General features: G+C 47.9%; 7 protein-coding genes across 7 annotated transcripts; 3 read left to right on the plus strand and 4 right to left on the minus strand.

Moving 5' to 3' along the window:
- Nucleotides 1–15: 15 nt before the first annotated feature.
- EDB91DRAFT_207723 (uncharacterized protein) lies at nucleotides 16–1,951 on the minus strand. Its single transcript, XM_041326439.1, has 13 exons — nucleotides 1,840–1,951; nucleotides 1,669–1,779; nucleotides 1,602–1,616; nucleotides 1,515–1,553; nucleotides 1,437–1,465; nucleotides 1,364–1,377; nucleotides 1,292–1,311; nucleotides 1,216–1,234; nucleotides 1,049–1,108; nucleotides 859–894; nucleotides 574–805; nucleotides 462–516; nucleotides 16–406 (listed from the first exon to the last, which is right to left on the minus strand). The coding sequence occupies exons 2-13, from the start codon at nucleotides 1,699–1,701 to the stop codon at nucleotides 200–202; spliced, it is 759 nt and encodes a 252-aa protein (XP_041178724.1). The 5' UTR covers nucleotides 1,702–1,779; nucleotides 1,840–1,951; the 3' UTR covers nucleotides 16–199.
- Nucleotides 1,952–2,343: 392 nt separating this feature from the next.
- Nucleotides 2,344–3,140, plus strand: EDB91DRAFT_207873 (ATP synthase subunit H-domain-containing protein). The gene is made up of 4 exons (XM_041326441.1): nucleotides 2,344–2,471; nucleotides 2,523–2,611; nucleotides 2,684–3,014; nucleotides 3,072–3,140. The coding sequence occupies exons 1-3, from the start codon at nucleotides 2,377–2,379 to the stop codon at nucleotides 2,728–2,730; spliced, it is 231 nt and encodes a 76-aa protein (XP_041178725.1). The 5' UTR covers nucleotides 2,344–2,376; the 3' UTR covers nucleotides 2,731–3,014; nucleotides 3,072–3,140.
- Nucleotides 3,141–3,398: 258 nt separating this feature from the next.
- Nucleotides 3,399–5,644, minus strand: EDB91DRAFT_207628 (guanine nucleotide binding protein, alpha subunit). Its single transcript, XM_041326438.1, has 9 exons — nucleotides 5,366–5,644; nucleotides 4,580–5,307; nucleotides 4,473–4,525; nucleotides 4,232–4,425; nucleotides 4,064–4,172; nucleotides 3,951–4,005; nucleotides 3,766–3,898; nucleotides 3,666–3,699; nucleotides 3,399–3,613 (listed from the first exon to the last, which is right to left on the minus strand). Exons 1-9 carry the CDS (start codon nucleotides 5,558–5,560, stop codon nucleotides 3,564–3,566), a joined length of 1,551 nt encoding a protein of 516 aa, XP_041178726.1. The 5' UTR covers nucleotides 5,561–5,644; the 3' UTR covers nucleotides 3,399–3,563.
- Nucleotides 5,645–5,675: 31 nt separating this feature from the next.
- On the plus strand, nucleotides 5,676–6,458 carry EDB91DRAFT_1080856 (cyclophilin-type peptidyl-prolyl cis-trans isomerase; the record flags this gene model as incomplete). Its single annotated transcript, XM_041315294.1, has 5 exons — nucleotides 5,676–5,678; nucleotides 5,733–5,768; nucleotides 5,832–5,870; nucleotides 5,923–6,345; nucleotides 6,408–6,458. 5 exons carry the CDS (start codon nucleotides 5,676–5,678, stop codon nucleotides 6,456–6,458), a joined length of 552 nt encoding a protein of 183 aa, XP_041178727.1.
- Nucleotides 6,459–6,500: 42 nt separating this feature from the next.
- EDB91DRAFT_207733 (F-actin-capping protein subunit beta) lies at nucleotides 6,501–8,016 on the minus strand. The gene is made up of 6 exons (XM_041326440.1): nucleotides 7,687–8,016; nucleotides 7,417–7,530; nucleotides 7,256–7,338; nucleotides 6,943–7,187; nucleotides 6,780–6,881; nucleotides 6,501–6,733 (listed from the first exon to the last, which is right to left on the minus strand). Exons 1-6 carry the CDS (start codon nucleotides 7,905–7,907, stop codon nucleotides 6,617–6,619), a joined length of 882 nt encoding a protein of 293 aa, XP_041178728.1. The 5' UTR covers nucleotides 7,908–8,016; the 3' UTR covers nucleotides 6,501–6,616.
- Nucleotides 8,017–8,043: 27 nt separating this feature from the next.
- EDB91DRAFT_208058 (uncharacterized protein) lies at nucleotides 8,044–9,755 on the plus strand. Its single transcript, XM_041326442.1, has 4 exons — nucleotides 8,044–8,177; nucleotides 8,234–8,697; nucleotides 9,582–9,676; nucleotides 9,733–9,755. Exons 1-3 carry the CDS (start codon nucleotides 8,088–8,090, stop codon nucleotides 9,592–9,594), a joined length of 567 nt encoding a protein of 188 aa, XP_041178729.1. The 5' UTR covers nucleotides 8,044–8,087; the 3' UTR covers nucleotides 9,595–9,676; nucleotides 9,733–9,755.
- Nucleotides 9,756–11,086: 1,331 nt separating this feature from the next.
- On the minus strand, nucleotides 11,087–11,553 carry EDB91DRAFT_1124259 (uncharacterized protein). The gene is made up of 2 exons (XM_041318352.1): nucleotides 11,496–11,553; nucleotides 11,087–11,444 (listed from the first exon to the last, which is right to left on the minus strand). The coding sequence occupies exon 2, from the start codon at nucleotides 11,442–11,444 to the stop codon at nucleotides 11,232–11,234; it is 213 nt and encodes a 70-aa protein (XP_041178730.1). The 5' UTR covers nucleotides 11,496–11,553; the 3' UTR covers nucleotides 11,087–11,231.
- Between the last annotated feature and the right edge of the window lie 1,126 nt (nucleotides 11,554–12,679).

Genomic DNA, 12,679 nt, shown 5'->3' on the forward strand with positions numbered 1-12,679 from the left:
AGACCAAATTGTGGACATCGCTCTTGGACAAGGTGCTGTTCTGAAATTGTTGAATGAGGTGTACTGTATAGACGAACGAAAATTCCCTGTATGGAATCATGGTATACAGTTTTATGGTTCTAATTCCACCCTTACAAAAATACTCCCGCTTCCTGCAGATTACGCGACAGGTGCTAATCACACCGAGGCATTTGTCGTGCTACACACTACGACTAGTTGACACGTGTGCGCGCCCCTGGAATGCAATTGAAGTCATGGCAGTTTCTGTACGTACGGAGTCAGCCACGAGCTCCGCGTGATATTCTCGAACGCTAAGGATGAGGCGTGGTCCCAGCACAAACATCTGGACAAGCGTGAAAATTTGAAGGACACCAATATAAATCTGAGTTTCTAGGGAATATTGGTTCTATATAAATGATGAGCCATGGTCGCATGTAGAGGTCAGCGAGAGATTGGCATACCGCTGAGATCGGTGTAAACAAATAAACAAGCTCGAAGCAAGAACCAGCAAGAAAGCTAGCGGACGGGGAACATCAACGGAAAAGGAAAACCACATTAACATTATGAGCTCACCTCGCAAAGTAAACAACGTGAGATTTTATTAACACCTTGAAACAGTCCCCGATAATCCCTCCTGCTGAGTGTCGGCGCAGTTCACGGAAGTGTTTCACAGCAATCCAGAGTGCGAGACACAGCGCGAGGACCTCCCATACAGTGCCGAATATCCAAGTCAGGGAATCCAGAAATAGTGCATTTCCCACGAAATTAACATCGCACTGATAGGTGCCGGAGAGAATGAGCGCCTCTGGTATTCGTCAATGAGCCTGATGCACATCTTTCACCCATAATTAAGCTTACCCGCTGAAGTTTGCTTCACGAAGAATGCGGCGACCACTGTGTCGAAAGTGTTGGCAGCCAGGAAGACGACAACAAGAAGTATCAGCACCTTGCCGGATTTCTGAGACATGGCGTACAACCGAGTGATCATGATGACTTACATGATTCAGTCAAGTTGGCATCACTGAGGTATCGCAGCTGCATAGCTCACCGCCTATGATTGCATGTACGACGACGCCCGTCCAATCTAGGGCGAAATAAATCCTATAGCCTGACAAAACCAGTTAGCGATCAGCCCTTGTAGGATCACGCACTCGACTCAAACCTACAGCTATGGCAGTCATTACATTGAACCAACAAGCTAGTCAAGAATCTCACTTACCCCTACATATGCATGCTGTTGAGTGGATGGGATTAGCAAGCATCGGTACATAATACTCACTGCATCTGTCACCGGGATTGTTGGAACTGCAACTGTATGCCGCTGGTCAGAGGCAACAAACACGGTGAATGTCAGGAGACATACCCAGAATCTGGATGCTGGTTGTGAGAGATGGCGGATTAGCACAAAAGCCGATTGCTTAGCCATCCAAACATACATAGCATATATTATTCCAAGATAGCGCACCTAGAATATTATTAGTCAGGTAGCTAAACTCATAATGCAAGCTACATACGCTGAGATAGAGAGCCGTCATCAGGGACCAGCGCTGCCTCTGGTGCGAATTAATTGTATTATAAAGCTGTTCTTCAAGTAGGCTTACCCAGATCAATTCGACCTATAAACCCATTCTTAGCGAGATGTCTGCTCCGGTGATAACATCAACCTACCTCTTGTCCAAATGTCAGGGCTGGAAATCCCATAATGATATCAGAGGTTCAGAGGTTCTTGAATACTTTCTTGCTCACCCCAGTCGTACATCACCCCGGCAGAGGCAGCAACTGTGAAACCGCAGGCAAGGTAAGATCGACACGTAATTGTCATCGTGGCTCTTCACGTACCTGCAAAATAGCTGGAAATCTCATACGCCTGGATGGACGGCCACCAACTGGGATCATTTGAGACTATGGTCATATTATTCGAGGATGGGTATGAGGGGGCTGCGAACTTGGTGGATGTATGAAGATGGGGTGCGATAATCGATCTAGATGTACCACCATCTAGCACTTTTTATGACAGATACGAGCATGAGGGATGATATCTGTTCCGATTTTGATAAAATGATTACGCGATTGCCATCGCATCGGTCACGGTGTTGTGTAAATTACACTGATCGCTGATATTACGCGCGCTTGTACAACGGCTATACGACAGCACGACCAACGAGTCCCAGCTGGCAGGAAGCGCGGCTTCTTGTAAGGCTATAAATATTGGAAATAGGAGACCAATGTAGTAGTAGTCTCGTCACCAGTCGCGGGGTGAAGCGAATGAGCCCAGATGGAATAGGGGAGTCACCGAAAAGGGCAGACACAAACAAGTACATCACGTGAGATCCAGGATGAGCTGCGCTCGCCGCCAGGCTGCTACTTCTACTAGTCATGGCGTCCGTCTTCCCGGTGATTTTCGCACTTGTCATAGTCCTAGGACTGATGACTTGCGGCTTCTTCTTCGTCCCAAAGGGCCCTCAACAAACGTATGGTTTTATTTTGTCAACCCCAACCCGAGCTAATGCCCTTGAATGCAGGACAATTCGTACGGGTATCATGCTGACGTTTGCATCGTGTTATCTCATGTGGATGATCACATATATGGCCCAGCTACATCCTCTCATAGGCAAGTCATAAACTCGTTGCTGCAGTTTTGTTTGTTGACTCTTGAACTTCAGCACCGCACCACTCGCTAAAGGCTGCAGAGAGTTTATGATAGTCAACCAACGTCTGAGCAGGGAATAGACGCACACCGCTGTTATTACACTAGATTCTGAATTAACGAAAGGGTGGTTGAACACTTCGAGTCCGCTATGCCAAATGTGAGTGCCCTGTCGTGTGTACCATCCGTTCGGAGAGGCAGGCGAGGAGGGAGAAGTCTTGGCGCGGGGTGGCAGAGAACCGCAAGTAGTTCGCCGTACCCTATATCCGCAGTTTGAGCAAGAGCTGAGACAGCTCAATCTACGCTGACGATTGACCAGTGCCCACGGCGAAGGATGTCTAGCGCCGATATTCCCATGAAGTAGGAGGTTCGAGGAAACATGCCATTCTTACCAGTTCTTACCCCACTCATCAGTGGCGGACAGGATCGGCATGTAGGAAATGATGGACTACTAATCATGTTCTGATTCACACCATTGGTGGCCCAATCATCACATTACGCACATCATATGACCCTTATCGTGCCAGCAACACGCTCCCAAGAGACTTCTGAACCATCCACGATTGAGCAGACTTCTAATCATCATGATCAACTGAATAGGTCGAGGGTAGTACTTGTACAGTACTTAACGGGACGGAAATAGCGAGGAGCAGCAAGAACGATGATAACAGACTGATTACAAAACCACAGGAATACTGTTACACGCTGGATGATACACAGAAAGAGACGAAATGGTTCGAGGAAGATGAAGTGCGATACAACGCAAATAATATAGAGTGAATGATAATGTATGTGGGGCAGCGGAAACAGAGACGTATTATGTACGAAAGAGCAGTTCGACAAGAAAGCACGGCAGGTCGGGGCAAAGTTACGGAGCATCATTATGCGTCGGGTATCAAATAGAACATGGAGACAATCAGACGAGGGCGGCAGACTGCAAGTATCCTCGGAAAATTGAATCTCGCACTGCATAGTGGATGAGTTGCCGCAACACCGTAACGGCAACGTTAGAACATACCGTTTCCTATGATACTTTGAGTTGCTTTGGTATCCTGAGCAGAGGCCGCCAAGCCATCAATAAGTGCTGAACAGGTAGTGAAATAAAATAAAAAACATACGACGACATTGGTCAGGTGTGTGTAAAGCACACGCCTGTTTTCGTTATTCCGTCTGTGGACTTGAAGGAAGTGGGCACGGAAGTACTGTACAACCGCCTCAAATTCATTTGGCCGGTCGCCATACGAGAGGATGCTGAGGCCAGCTTCATCAGCACGTGAAAAACGTAGAACCACGAAGAACGCACTATTTCGAGACGGAAAGTCCTCGTTCAAGCTTCTTTTTCAGGATATCAGTCTTGTCTGCGATGGTCAGTTGAACCAAGACCTTCCATGAGACAACTAGCGTGAAATGACCTACTCAGGAACAAGACTAGATGGACTTTCTTGAGGAGCTGATTGGAGCAAATTTGCGTAAAGAGCTGGAGTGAGTCATCGATACGGTTTGTGCGAGGATCTTCTTCGAGGTACTGGGAAGAGGCACCAAGGTGTATAAAAATATCGAACAACCGGGTGCAGACGCTCTTACCTGATCGAAAGCACTGATCGGGCTGACAAAGATAATGGCGTTTGCATCGTCGAAATACGGCACCCACGAATGGCGCTGTCCCCTGGCGCCACCGACATCAAAGAGATGCCAAGTCACGGTCTTTCCGTGAATGTCAACGTCGAAGATATGCTCAGCAACGCCCATAGTTTGGATGCGTGCATGCAGGATATCATCTAGGAGGAGATGAGCACGAAGATATCGGCTTGACGACAAAGCGCACCAGTGGATGGTACATAATTCCGTGCGGAGATGCGTGAGATATCGTTCAAGAAACTGAGGAAAATTTATTTTTAGAGAAGAGAAAGATGCATATATGCGCATACTCACAACTCTGACCACTCGTCCAGCTTCAATTTTCGGCTTGTAATCAGGGCACGAACGACCTGGTTCTCCCACAAGGTACGGATATCGTCCCGCGACTGTTCCAGCATTCTCGCGACATCATCGACAAGAGGGTCAGCATCGATAACTGACAGAGCTGTGCCAGGACGCTCAATCGTCAGTTCGTCCTCGGGTGCACTGGATTTTTGGTGCCTGCGGAGCAACTTCTGACCTTTTTGGATGGTCCTCGCTTGCCACCCACTTCGAACGTAAACTTCGCCTTTGCCAGACCCTGACACGGCAACACCCCCACTCAAGCGATCAGCAAGCTGGGGCTCGGTATTTGTGAGGGGTAAAAGCCGGCGCCGGAGATCCGATATCGCTCCAGATCCTCGCATGGGACTAGTTGGACTACCAGGTGACGTAGGCGACGGCGGCGAAAGGGCTACACCGATTTGTGAGCTGTGTATACTGGGAGTTGCAGAACTCGAAGCGCGAGGGAGGTAGTCGTTGAGTTCCTGACGCTCGAGAGTGCTCTGAGAGTCAGTCCCATCATCGATGTCGTCGAAGGCTTCTAGGGTTGTGAGGATCTTTTTAATAGAGCGCACGACATTGAAATATACGACGGTTCTCCAAGACATGCGCTCGCTTTCGAGAGAAGCAGGGCTGTACATGAGCTGGAACTGCTTTTGCAGTGTAGATTTGCCAGACTCAGCCTGACCAAGAAGAAGTAACTATCGCATACAACGGTGATCAACTTTTCAACTCAAATACAAAATGGATTAAAATCACCTTGACATCACTTTTAGACTTTTTCAACTTTTCTCTCTCAAACCTGAGTTCCTCGTCTATCTGTTCTGAGATTCGACGCGCCTCGGCTTCGTTCTGCAAGCGAATATGGCGATCTGTATCAGTTTCTTCTGGAGGAGGTCTTATAGCAAGAGACAAGGGGTCATCTTGACTACGAATAGAGGAAGTTCGCATCATCGTGGTACGGAGGCAAGAGTGAGACAAAAAGCCGCTGATAATTAACTTAGCCAATTGCTTGGAAGAGGGCTATTAAAGACCAGGCGTCACAGCCCGTCGTGTCACACAGTCACACATGGTAATTCCTCTTCTCCTCCATGATCAACTTTACTGACTAGCAATGTTATTGTAGTCTGTAACGTTGCATACAACCCATGGCGAGCTCAAGGTGCGCCCATATGCGCCCAATCAATAATCTCTACGATTTACCCGGAAACTTTGGGTGATTTAGATCGAGATTTTCTGCGAGGCTGTCCCGAAAGCGGCAGAGGTATAAAATTGCATCCGCTGATTTCTCTTGTCCGATGCTAACAAGGCCCTAGAACTTCCTCGCGCTGTGCGCTTCGAATTACTATGATAATTGCATATTTCACCGCAACATCAGAGGATTCATGGTCCAAACGGGTGATCCCTCTGGCTCGGGAAAAGGCGGTCAAAGCATATGGGGGAAACCCTTCGAAGACGAGTTACGCTCCACGTTAAAGGTACCGATCTTTGCCCAAGCCGGTGATCTTCGCCCATTTTATCTTCAGTTTAATAATCGCGGGATGGTTGCCATGGCAAACTCCGGCTCCGATACGAACAAGTCACAATTCTTCATGACCTATGCAAAACAGCCTCATCTCGACAACAAGTATACGATATTTGGCAAGGTTATTGATGGCGCTGATTCCACACTTGATGCTATGGAACGTGTTCCTGTGAACAATAAGAACAGGCCACTCTCCGAGATCAAACTGACTCATGTACGTCCCTTACTGGATAGCAATTACATGGGACGCTGATGATCTTTATTGATCTTCCTTAGGTGACCGTTCATGCGAACCCTATTGCAGACGCCCAGTTAGTTTCACGTTGATCCAGAATCCAGTTAGTTGTCGGATGCTGTTGTCAGGTTGCCCGACCGTATCTTTACTGGAACTTCAAAACATCCGTATGTTTGGGTGAAAACTGCAGGATCGTTACACTATGTAGATGAACTGTACTGCTACAACCAAGGAACACCTCGGGTATATACTAACGCTTGATAAACCCAGCCAGCTCTTTCTGCAGTTCTCTCTGTCGTCGCGCTTTTTCCAAGTCATCCACGCTTCGCAGATCATAGACAATATCACGTGTTTTCCCGAAGTACACCTGTGCTACGATCAGGTCCTGTACGTCTGGAAAAAGAACTTCGTACCTCCTGGAGGAGATTTCTCATTTTAATTTCCATCTCTTCAATCATCTTTCCTGTGTTCGTGATATGAGAAGTCGGTTCATGAACAGGCCAGTCCTGCTCTGTCTGCGGGAAGTGAAGGTGTGTTGGTGGCACCACATCAGGATAGATGAGGAAGGCTGCCTACCTGTCTCGTCATACTTCCACTTAGCGTGATTTCCCCCGACGACTTCCATCCTTGCTCAGAAGTCTTTTTTTCTGGTTCGCCGAGAACGGAGGTTTCCTCAGCTTTATTGTTCTGTTTCGTCACAAGCTCCAACATGACTGTAGACGTGAGCTTGTAGTGTGCCTGTCTTCCGCGTTCTGCGGTCTCAAAAACGTGGATCGAGTCCCATGAACCCGAGGGCTCGTCAGGGCTTGTGGGTGTCATCGCTGAGATGCAGGCAGTGAGAAATGATCCAAGAACGTCAGAAACACACAGGGATCAGTGAACTACCCACCCTTCTTGAGCAACACAACGCCTGCAAATCCGCCATCCTCGAGGTCCCAAAGATAAACAGACGACACACCACCTTCGTAATATCTGTTGTAAAGATTCATTAGATCATACTTGTACGAAGGTCACGGAAACGGAAGCTCGATCTGTGTGTGTGATACGTACAGTTCGCGATATGTATCGAATGCCTCATTGGCGGCAATCTCAAGCTTGCGAAGCTTCGGCGTTGGTGCTGTACCATCTTCTAGCGGAGGATCGTATTCATTCGACCAAGGTGATCTGATGAAACGCGTTAGTACGTGATGCGCATTGGCCGGGATCCTTGAGAGAAATAGATGGAATGATAGCTAGACTATAGCGTCACTCCACGAAATTCAATTTATGCAGTCACTCGGGTCCTGAATACATTCACCGCAACCGCAGCAGAAGACTCACCGATAACTATCTCCATCCCTATTATAATCGCATGCAAGATAGTCCCTTCCTGTTGCACGGTCTGTTCTAACCTTCAGCGGCTGGTCGACGCTACCTAGAAGATCATCTGCATAGTCCGGGCAGATCTGTATGAGCGCGTTCACGTTCTCCTCGACCTTGGTAGGCGGGAGACGACGCATCAGATCGAGCATCGAGTCGACTGGATCTGGCCCTTCTGCCATCGTGGACTACTTTGCGGATGATTGTATGCGCTTAAATAGATGAATTGAAGGAACCTGGCGTCCACCTTGCAAGTTGTAGTCGAGCTGCACCCCGCTGTTTAGACCAAAACGGGAAGTCAGACCTTGACATCTGACGTTAAGCAATCATAGATCGGATATTCTTCTTCTAAAATCATAACCATGGCGTTTGGGTTATTGTCGCTTCCTACAGAGCTGATATGTCACATCCTATTACTCCTTACACCAAAGGACATTTGTTGCTGTGCAATAGTTGGCTGTTTTCCTTCCATGTTTCATGCTAGACTGACTTCCGATTTCCACCTCAGGCCTGCAAAACCCTCAGGGATGTGGCACAGAGTACTGTACACGTGCAATACAAGCTTGAGCTTTATGCTCAGGGCTTCACCGAGACCGCTACCCTGGACTCGATCGCCGATATTTCCATAAAGATGACCTCACTCAAGAAAATGGGATTACTGTGGCGGTCCGGCTTCCATTTGAACACTGTTTTTGAAGAAACCGTAGCTTTGCCAGGGCTACGATACAGTTGGCCACAATTCATGAAGTGTGGGCTTTGGTGGATGCCGTCGGGAGAAGACCGTCGTCTGTTCATTCGGGACTGCAAGACAAATGCTAAATCCTCCCAGACGTGGCTCCAACACGACCTTCCTCAGTACACCTTTGTTATCGTCGACCCTCTTCAGGATCTCAAGGTTGTATTCTCCGTGTGCCTGGGACACACTGTGACCGATACCGAACAAGATCGTCCTTTCATTTGGATGAGCTTTGGGTTGGTTTCATCCGAACTGCCGCATCCGCACGCTGTGCGCACTTCCTTGGAGTGCAACCATACTTTTGACGAGCCTGGCAATCATCACCTTGCTATTGTGGGAGAGCCTGCGATCTGTGGAGATCGTATAGTGGTCTACTATTTCGTAAGGGAAAATGGATTCAAAGTACCCTCGTTCATACAAGTGATAAATTGGAGAAAAGGACATGTGAAGGGAGTAAGTCCACTCTATTCTTGAAACCTCTACCGCTCATCATAAGCAGTATCCTTTAGGTCAACCAGGTCACCATCTCCAACTATTCCATCTCATTGACGAACAAACTCTTGTTATCATCCGCGGTTATGGCCATATAATGTTGTACACATTAAGAGAACTTGATGGCTCGCCCCAGCACAGAATCACGTATCATCTTTCGACATACTGGGATACACTCTTTCCAGAATACGTTCTCCATACCTCCCCATCGTTCCACGGCACAGCAGTTTGCCCAGACCTTATGCCCAGCTACGTACCTTCTTTGGAGTCACAAATTATGGTTTTAGAGCTTCACTCTCACATGGACACCGTTATTTTGGTCTTCGATATGGCCATTTTCTCAGAAGAGGTCATACGTTCGGAGACACCTGTAGAAATTCCGTGGTCAGACTGGGGACCCGAGTATACGTGGTGCTTTCCGCATGACCGAACCCACCGAATTAGTGTGTTCGGTAGTAAAATGGTTTATGCCCTTCCCCAACATCATATTCCTGAACCTAGAGAAAGACTGGAAGCACTCAGCACTAAGGATTCCTTCTACGTCCACATATGGGACTTCAATAAACGAGGCATCACTCGTTCGGAAAATTACTATGATCCCGACTCACCAGATCTCCTGATCCGCAAGCTTGGTCCGCTAGTTGATTCGTCCTTGGATGAAAATGAAAGCATTATTTCGAATCATCCTTACACTGCTGCTGTCTGCCTTACACCTTTTTCGACGTATGGCTGTCGCGGGTTATTCTTGGAACAGGATCGGCTTACTTTAACATGGGTATGTGGTCTTAGTTTGTGAATACAGCAATGGTTTAATGCGGCCAAACTGTAGGTGCGAGATGACGTGGTTGATATTCTGGTTGGCACAGACGGAGGCTTGGTCGAACCCCGCAAGCTAGAATAAATTTCGGTGGCTCAGGACGAAGTTACTATGCCCCATGCCACCAGTCTCGTGTAAATTCAACGTCATCTTTGTGTTTACATTGACTAGATATGTATTATTCTGTCCATCTATTAGGCAGCCTCCCCAAGTACTCATCTTTCGCGCAGGTAATGTCCATGCATCCTGAGCCTACAGTCTCACCAACGTCTTCGTGCTTCTTATTCTGTACGCGCCCTGCCCCCTTTTCAAATCTTTCCGGTTGATTGTGCGCATTCACAAGTTCCATAACGTTTTTGAAACCGATAATAATCTCCCACTATACTCATGCCAAAAACACCGGGAATGTCGGCTATGATGCGATCCTAATCCTCACGTAGCGTATCGTAGACTGCGTCACTCCCCGTGAAATTGCTTCGTCACTGACCGTGACAGAACTTGATAGAGGTGATACCATCATATGTCATCCCCATCGCCGTTTGCCACTTCGCAAGTGAAGTGTAGACCTGCCCTCAAGGAGGTGTAAAATGCAATAGCCAGACAGGCCTTCAATGGTTCCTGGTCCCCAAATGCAATCTCCGGACAGAGATTTTGTCAAATTTCGCCCTCAAAAATGCCATTTCGCGGGGGTACATTGGCTAGAACTTCCGGGGACCTCCATCCTGTCCCCATCACGAGGGACGAACGATGCGATACCATGTTTGACTTGGGCAACAAATAACCATCTGTTCAGTTCTAAGAATATACTACACCGCTCACCATGATCAACCACAGCATCCGGATTCTGCAGTTCCTGTTGCGCCATCGATCGCAACGAGTGACATCAACTTCAGCCGTACGTCCCTCCATATTCCCATTGCTTCCCCCCACCTTATCTATCCCATTGATCTGTTAGAGGGACTGTAACGCCTCAGAAGAAGAAGACGCCTCGGACGACGATACGCCAACACCAGCACCAGCAGCGCCTCGAAACAAGAAAGGCACGATGACACAAGCGGTAACAGAGAAAGAAGCTGCAAAAGTTGTGTGCGAGGACGAGGTTGAGATTGCAGAATTCGACATCCTGCAGAGAGTCGACAATAACAAATCTGTATCGAGGGCCGAGGAGGTTGTGTTTGGGCTGTGTCTGGGAGAAATTAGCATCTGTATTGCAGTTCCGAATGACCAGACGACGGTCCTCTCCCGACGGCATCCACCACAGCCCACACTTCATGGATTGTGGCCATTAATTTGTATCGTAGCCCTGGCAAAGCCACGTAATTTCCAAGTGTTCTGATTGAGACGAATTGTATCATCAAACAAAAAGTGAATATACGATTGAGGACCTCGGATCCCAACCCCCGGCACTCCCTGCTGCTATTCTCTCCCCTGTTTGCACCACTTAATGTTCTCCCCACACCCCTACGAATTTGTACAACAGAACAACTGAGTCTCCTGAACTCGGATAATGTTGCATGATCTGGTCATTGCGACATATTCTCCCGGACACGTTTCATCACACTTCAACCAACGGCATGAGATGGGACCGCACGCGGCGTTTGAGCTCTGTGTGGCTCTTGCACCAAGAGGACTGACAGTTATTGATGCCAGGAGAATGATTGTCAAGAGATTCATCTAGACCATCAGTGTCATAAGTTGGATCCAGGTTGATGAGTTGACTCTTACCGTCAAAAAGTGCGAGTCTAGGACCAGTTTTAAGGAGCTAAGCGCAAGTTATTTTTTTGTTCGTTCGTTCATCATTTCCGTGCTCGTGCGCTTTATAGCTGCTGCTCGTTACACTATCGATCCATACGTTCGAAAAACAGGACACACATTAGCAGAGAATGCAGAATCTCCTGATCTCTTGATCATTGCAGAATCTCCTGGTCATTGCAAAATCACTGGCAAGCCAATCGCAAAAAGCCAATGACAACAAGAAACGCACGTTGCTGTCCTCATGTCATTCATTTTCAGGGATAAAAGTTAGCCGCAGGCAACCGAAGCTGGAAAAACCCAACTGCCTGATAGTAGTGTTGTGGGCAACAGAGAGTTGATATTCTAAGGACTCTGAATCAGACGAATCGGGCCCTTATCAACTCCCTTGTAGCGCCGACGGTCGCATGGTCATGAAAGAAATATTCAGAAGCTGATATCTGTAAGCTCATTCGTACTGCACCTCGAGTTCGAATATCCTTGCTATTATGCAGGTGCGTTGGCTACTGCCCTTTCCTGGATCGATCCTTGGGTCTGTACAGTCATCGATCAAGAATAAGTTTGATGCTACCGTAGACAATCTGTGAGGATATTTGGCTTTATCACAGCTCATCGTGTAAGCAGAACTAATGCATATGACATACGTACTATGCATAGCGGTGCTAGGGAGTTCGAACGTTCGGTACGTTCGGTGTTCGCTGACGAATACAGCCACCACGCCCATCCCTGAACCAATACACATACTGGCGACGAACACTTGGCACCCATTAGGTTGTTTTGCAATGTCACATAAGGTGGCCAGTAGCAATTTGACGTGCTCCCGCTGTGACGAAGATACATCAAGACATAATTGATACGCGAATGGTTTGACACGTACTGCATCCGGGATCACGATCACACCGCCATTGACATTCACCCTGCCAAACAACAAGCCAGCCTTCTGGACGCTGTAGACAGCCTGAGATGCGAAAGCTTCGTTTAATTCGTAGAAGTCAACATTGTCCCCTGGACAGTCCAGTTTTCTCCTGAACTTTAGGGATGGTGTACGTTGGATCAACACCCATGATGCGTGGTGGCACTCCTACAACTGCAGCCCAGGCAGCATATTTGCCGACAATGGGGAAGACCTAACCGATTGGCCACAGATCAACGAGCAA

The sequence above is a fragment of the Suillus paluster genome (genome assembly GCF_016628075.1).
Source record: "Suillus paluster strain FC165 chromosome Unknown EDB91scaffold_17, whole genome shotgun sequence".
NCBI classification, from domain to species: domain Eukaryota; kingdom Fungi; phylum Basidiomycota; class Agaricomycetes; order Boletales; family Suillaceae; genus Suillus; species Suillus paluster.

What these genes read in the sequence shown, in the direction of transcription:
- EDB91DRAFT_208058 (XM_041326442.1), top strand. Translation starts at nt 8,088, where the DNA reads ATGGCGTTTGGGTTATTGTCGCTTCCTACAGAGCTGATATGTCACATC. An exon ending in ACATTTGTTGCTGTGCAATA is followed by an intron (nt 8,178 to 8,233) that starts GTTGGCTGTTTT and finishes TTTCCACCTCAG; the next exon opens with GCCTGCAAAACCCTCAGGGA.
- EDB91DRAFT_207733 (XM_041326440.1), bottom strand. Translation starts at nt 7,907, where the DNA reads ATGGCAGAAGGGCCAGATCCAGTCGACTCGATGCTCGATCTGATGCGT. An exon ending in TTCGATACATATCGCGAACT is followed by an intron (nt 7,339 to 7,416) that starts GTACGTATCACA and finishes TCTTTACAACAG; the next exon opens with ATATTACGAAGGTGGTGTGT. An exon ending in GTGGAAGTATGACGAGACAG is followed by an intron (nt 6,882 to 6,942) that starts GTAGGCAGCCTT and finishes CACTTCCCGCAG; the next exon opens with ACAGAGCAGGACTGGCCTGT.
- EDB91DRAFT_207723 (XM_041326439.1), bottom strand. Translation starts at nt 1,701, where the DNA reads ATGGGATTTCCAGCCCTGACATTTGGACAAGAG. An exon ending in TGACGGCTCTCTATCTCAGC is followed by an intron (nt 1,466 to 1,514) that starts GTATGTAGCTTG and finishes ATAATATTCTAG; the next exon opens with GTGCGCTATCTTGGAATAAT. An exon ending in CACGTTGTTTACTTTGCGAG is followed by an intron (nt 517 to 573) that starts GTGAGCTCATAA and finishes CCCGTCCGCTAG; the next exon opens with CTTTCTTGCTGGTTCTTGCT.
- EDB91DRAFT_1124259 (XM_041318352.1), bottom strand. Translation starts at nt 11,444, where the DNA reads ATGAATCTCTTGACAATCATTCTCCTGGCATCAATAACTGTCAGTCCT.
- EDB91DRAFT_207628 (XM_041326438.1), bottom strand. Translation starts at nt 5,560, where the DNA reads ATGATGCGAACTTCCTCTATTCGTAGTCAAGATGACCCCTTGTCTCTT. An exon ending in AGTCTAAAAGTGATGTCAAG is followed by an intron (nt 5,308 to 5,365) that starts GTGATTTTAATC and finishes TGTATGCGATAG; the next exon opens with TTACTTCTTCTTGGTCAGGC. An exon ending in CTGGACGAGTGGTCAGAGTT is followed by an intron (nt 4,526 to 4,579) that starts GTGAGTATGCGC and finishes AATTTTCCTCAG; the next exon opens with TTTCTTGAACGATATCTCAC.
- EDB91DRAFT_207873 (XM_041326441.1), top strand. Translation starts at nt 2,377, where the DNA reads ATGGCGTCCGTCTTCCCGGTGATTTTCGCACTTGTCATAGTCCTAGGA. An exon ending in CCAAAGGGCCCTCAACAAAC is followed by an intron (nt 2,472 to 2,522) that starts GTATGGTTTTAT and finishes CCTTGAATGCAG; the next exon opens with GACAATTCGTACGGGTATCA. An exon ending in CCAGCTACATCCTCTCATAG is followed by an intron (nt 2,612 to 2,683) that starts GCAAGTCATAAA and finishes CACTCGCTAAAG; the next exon opens with GCTGCAGAGAGTTTATGATA.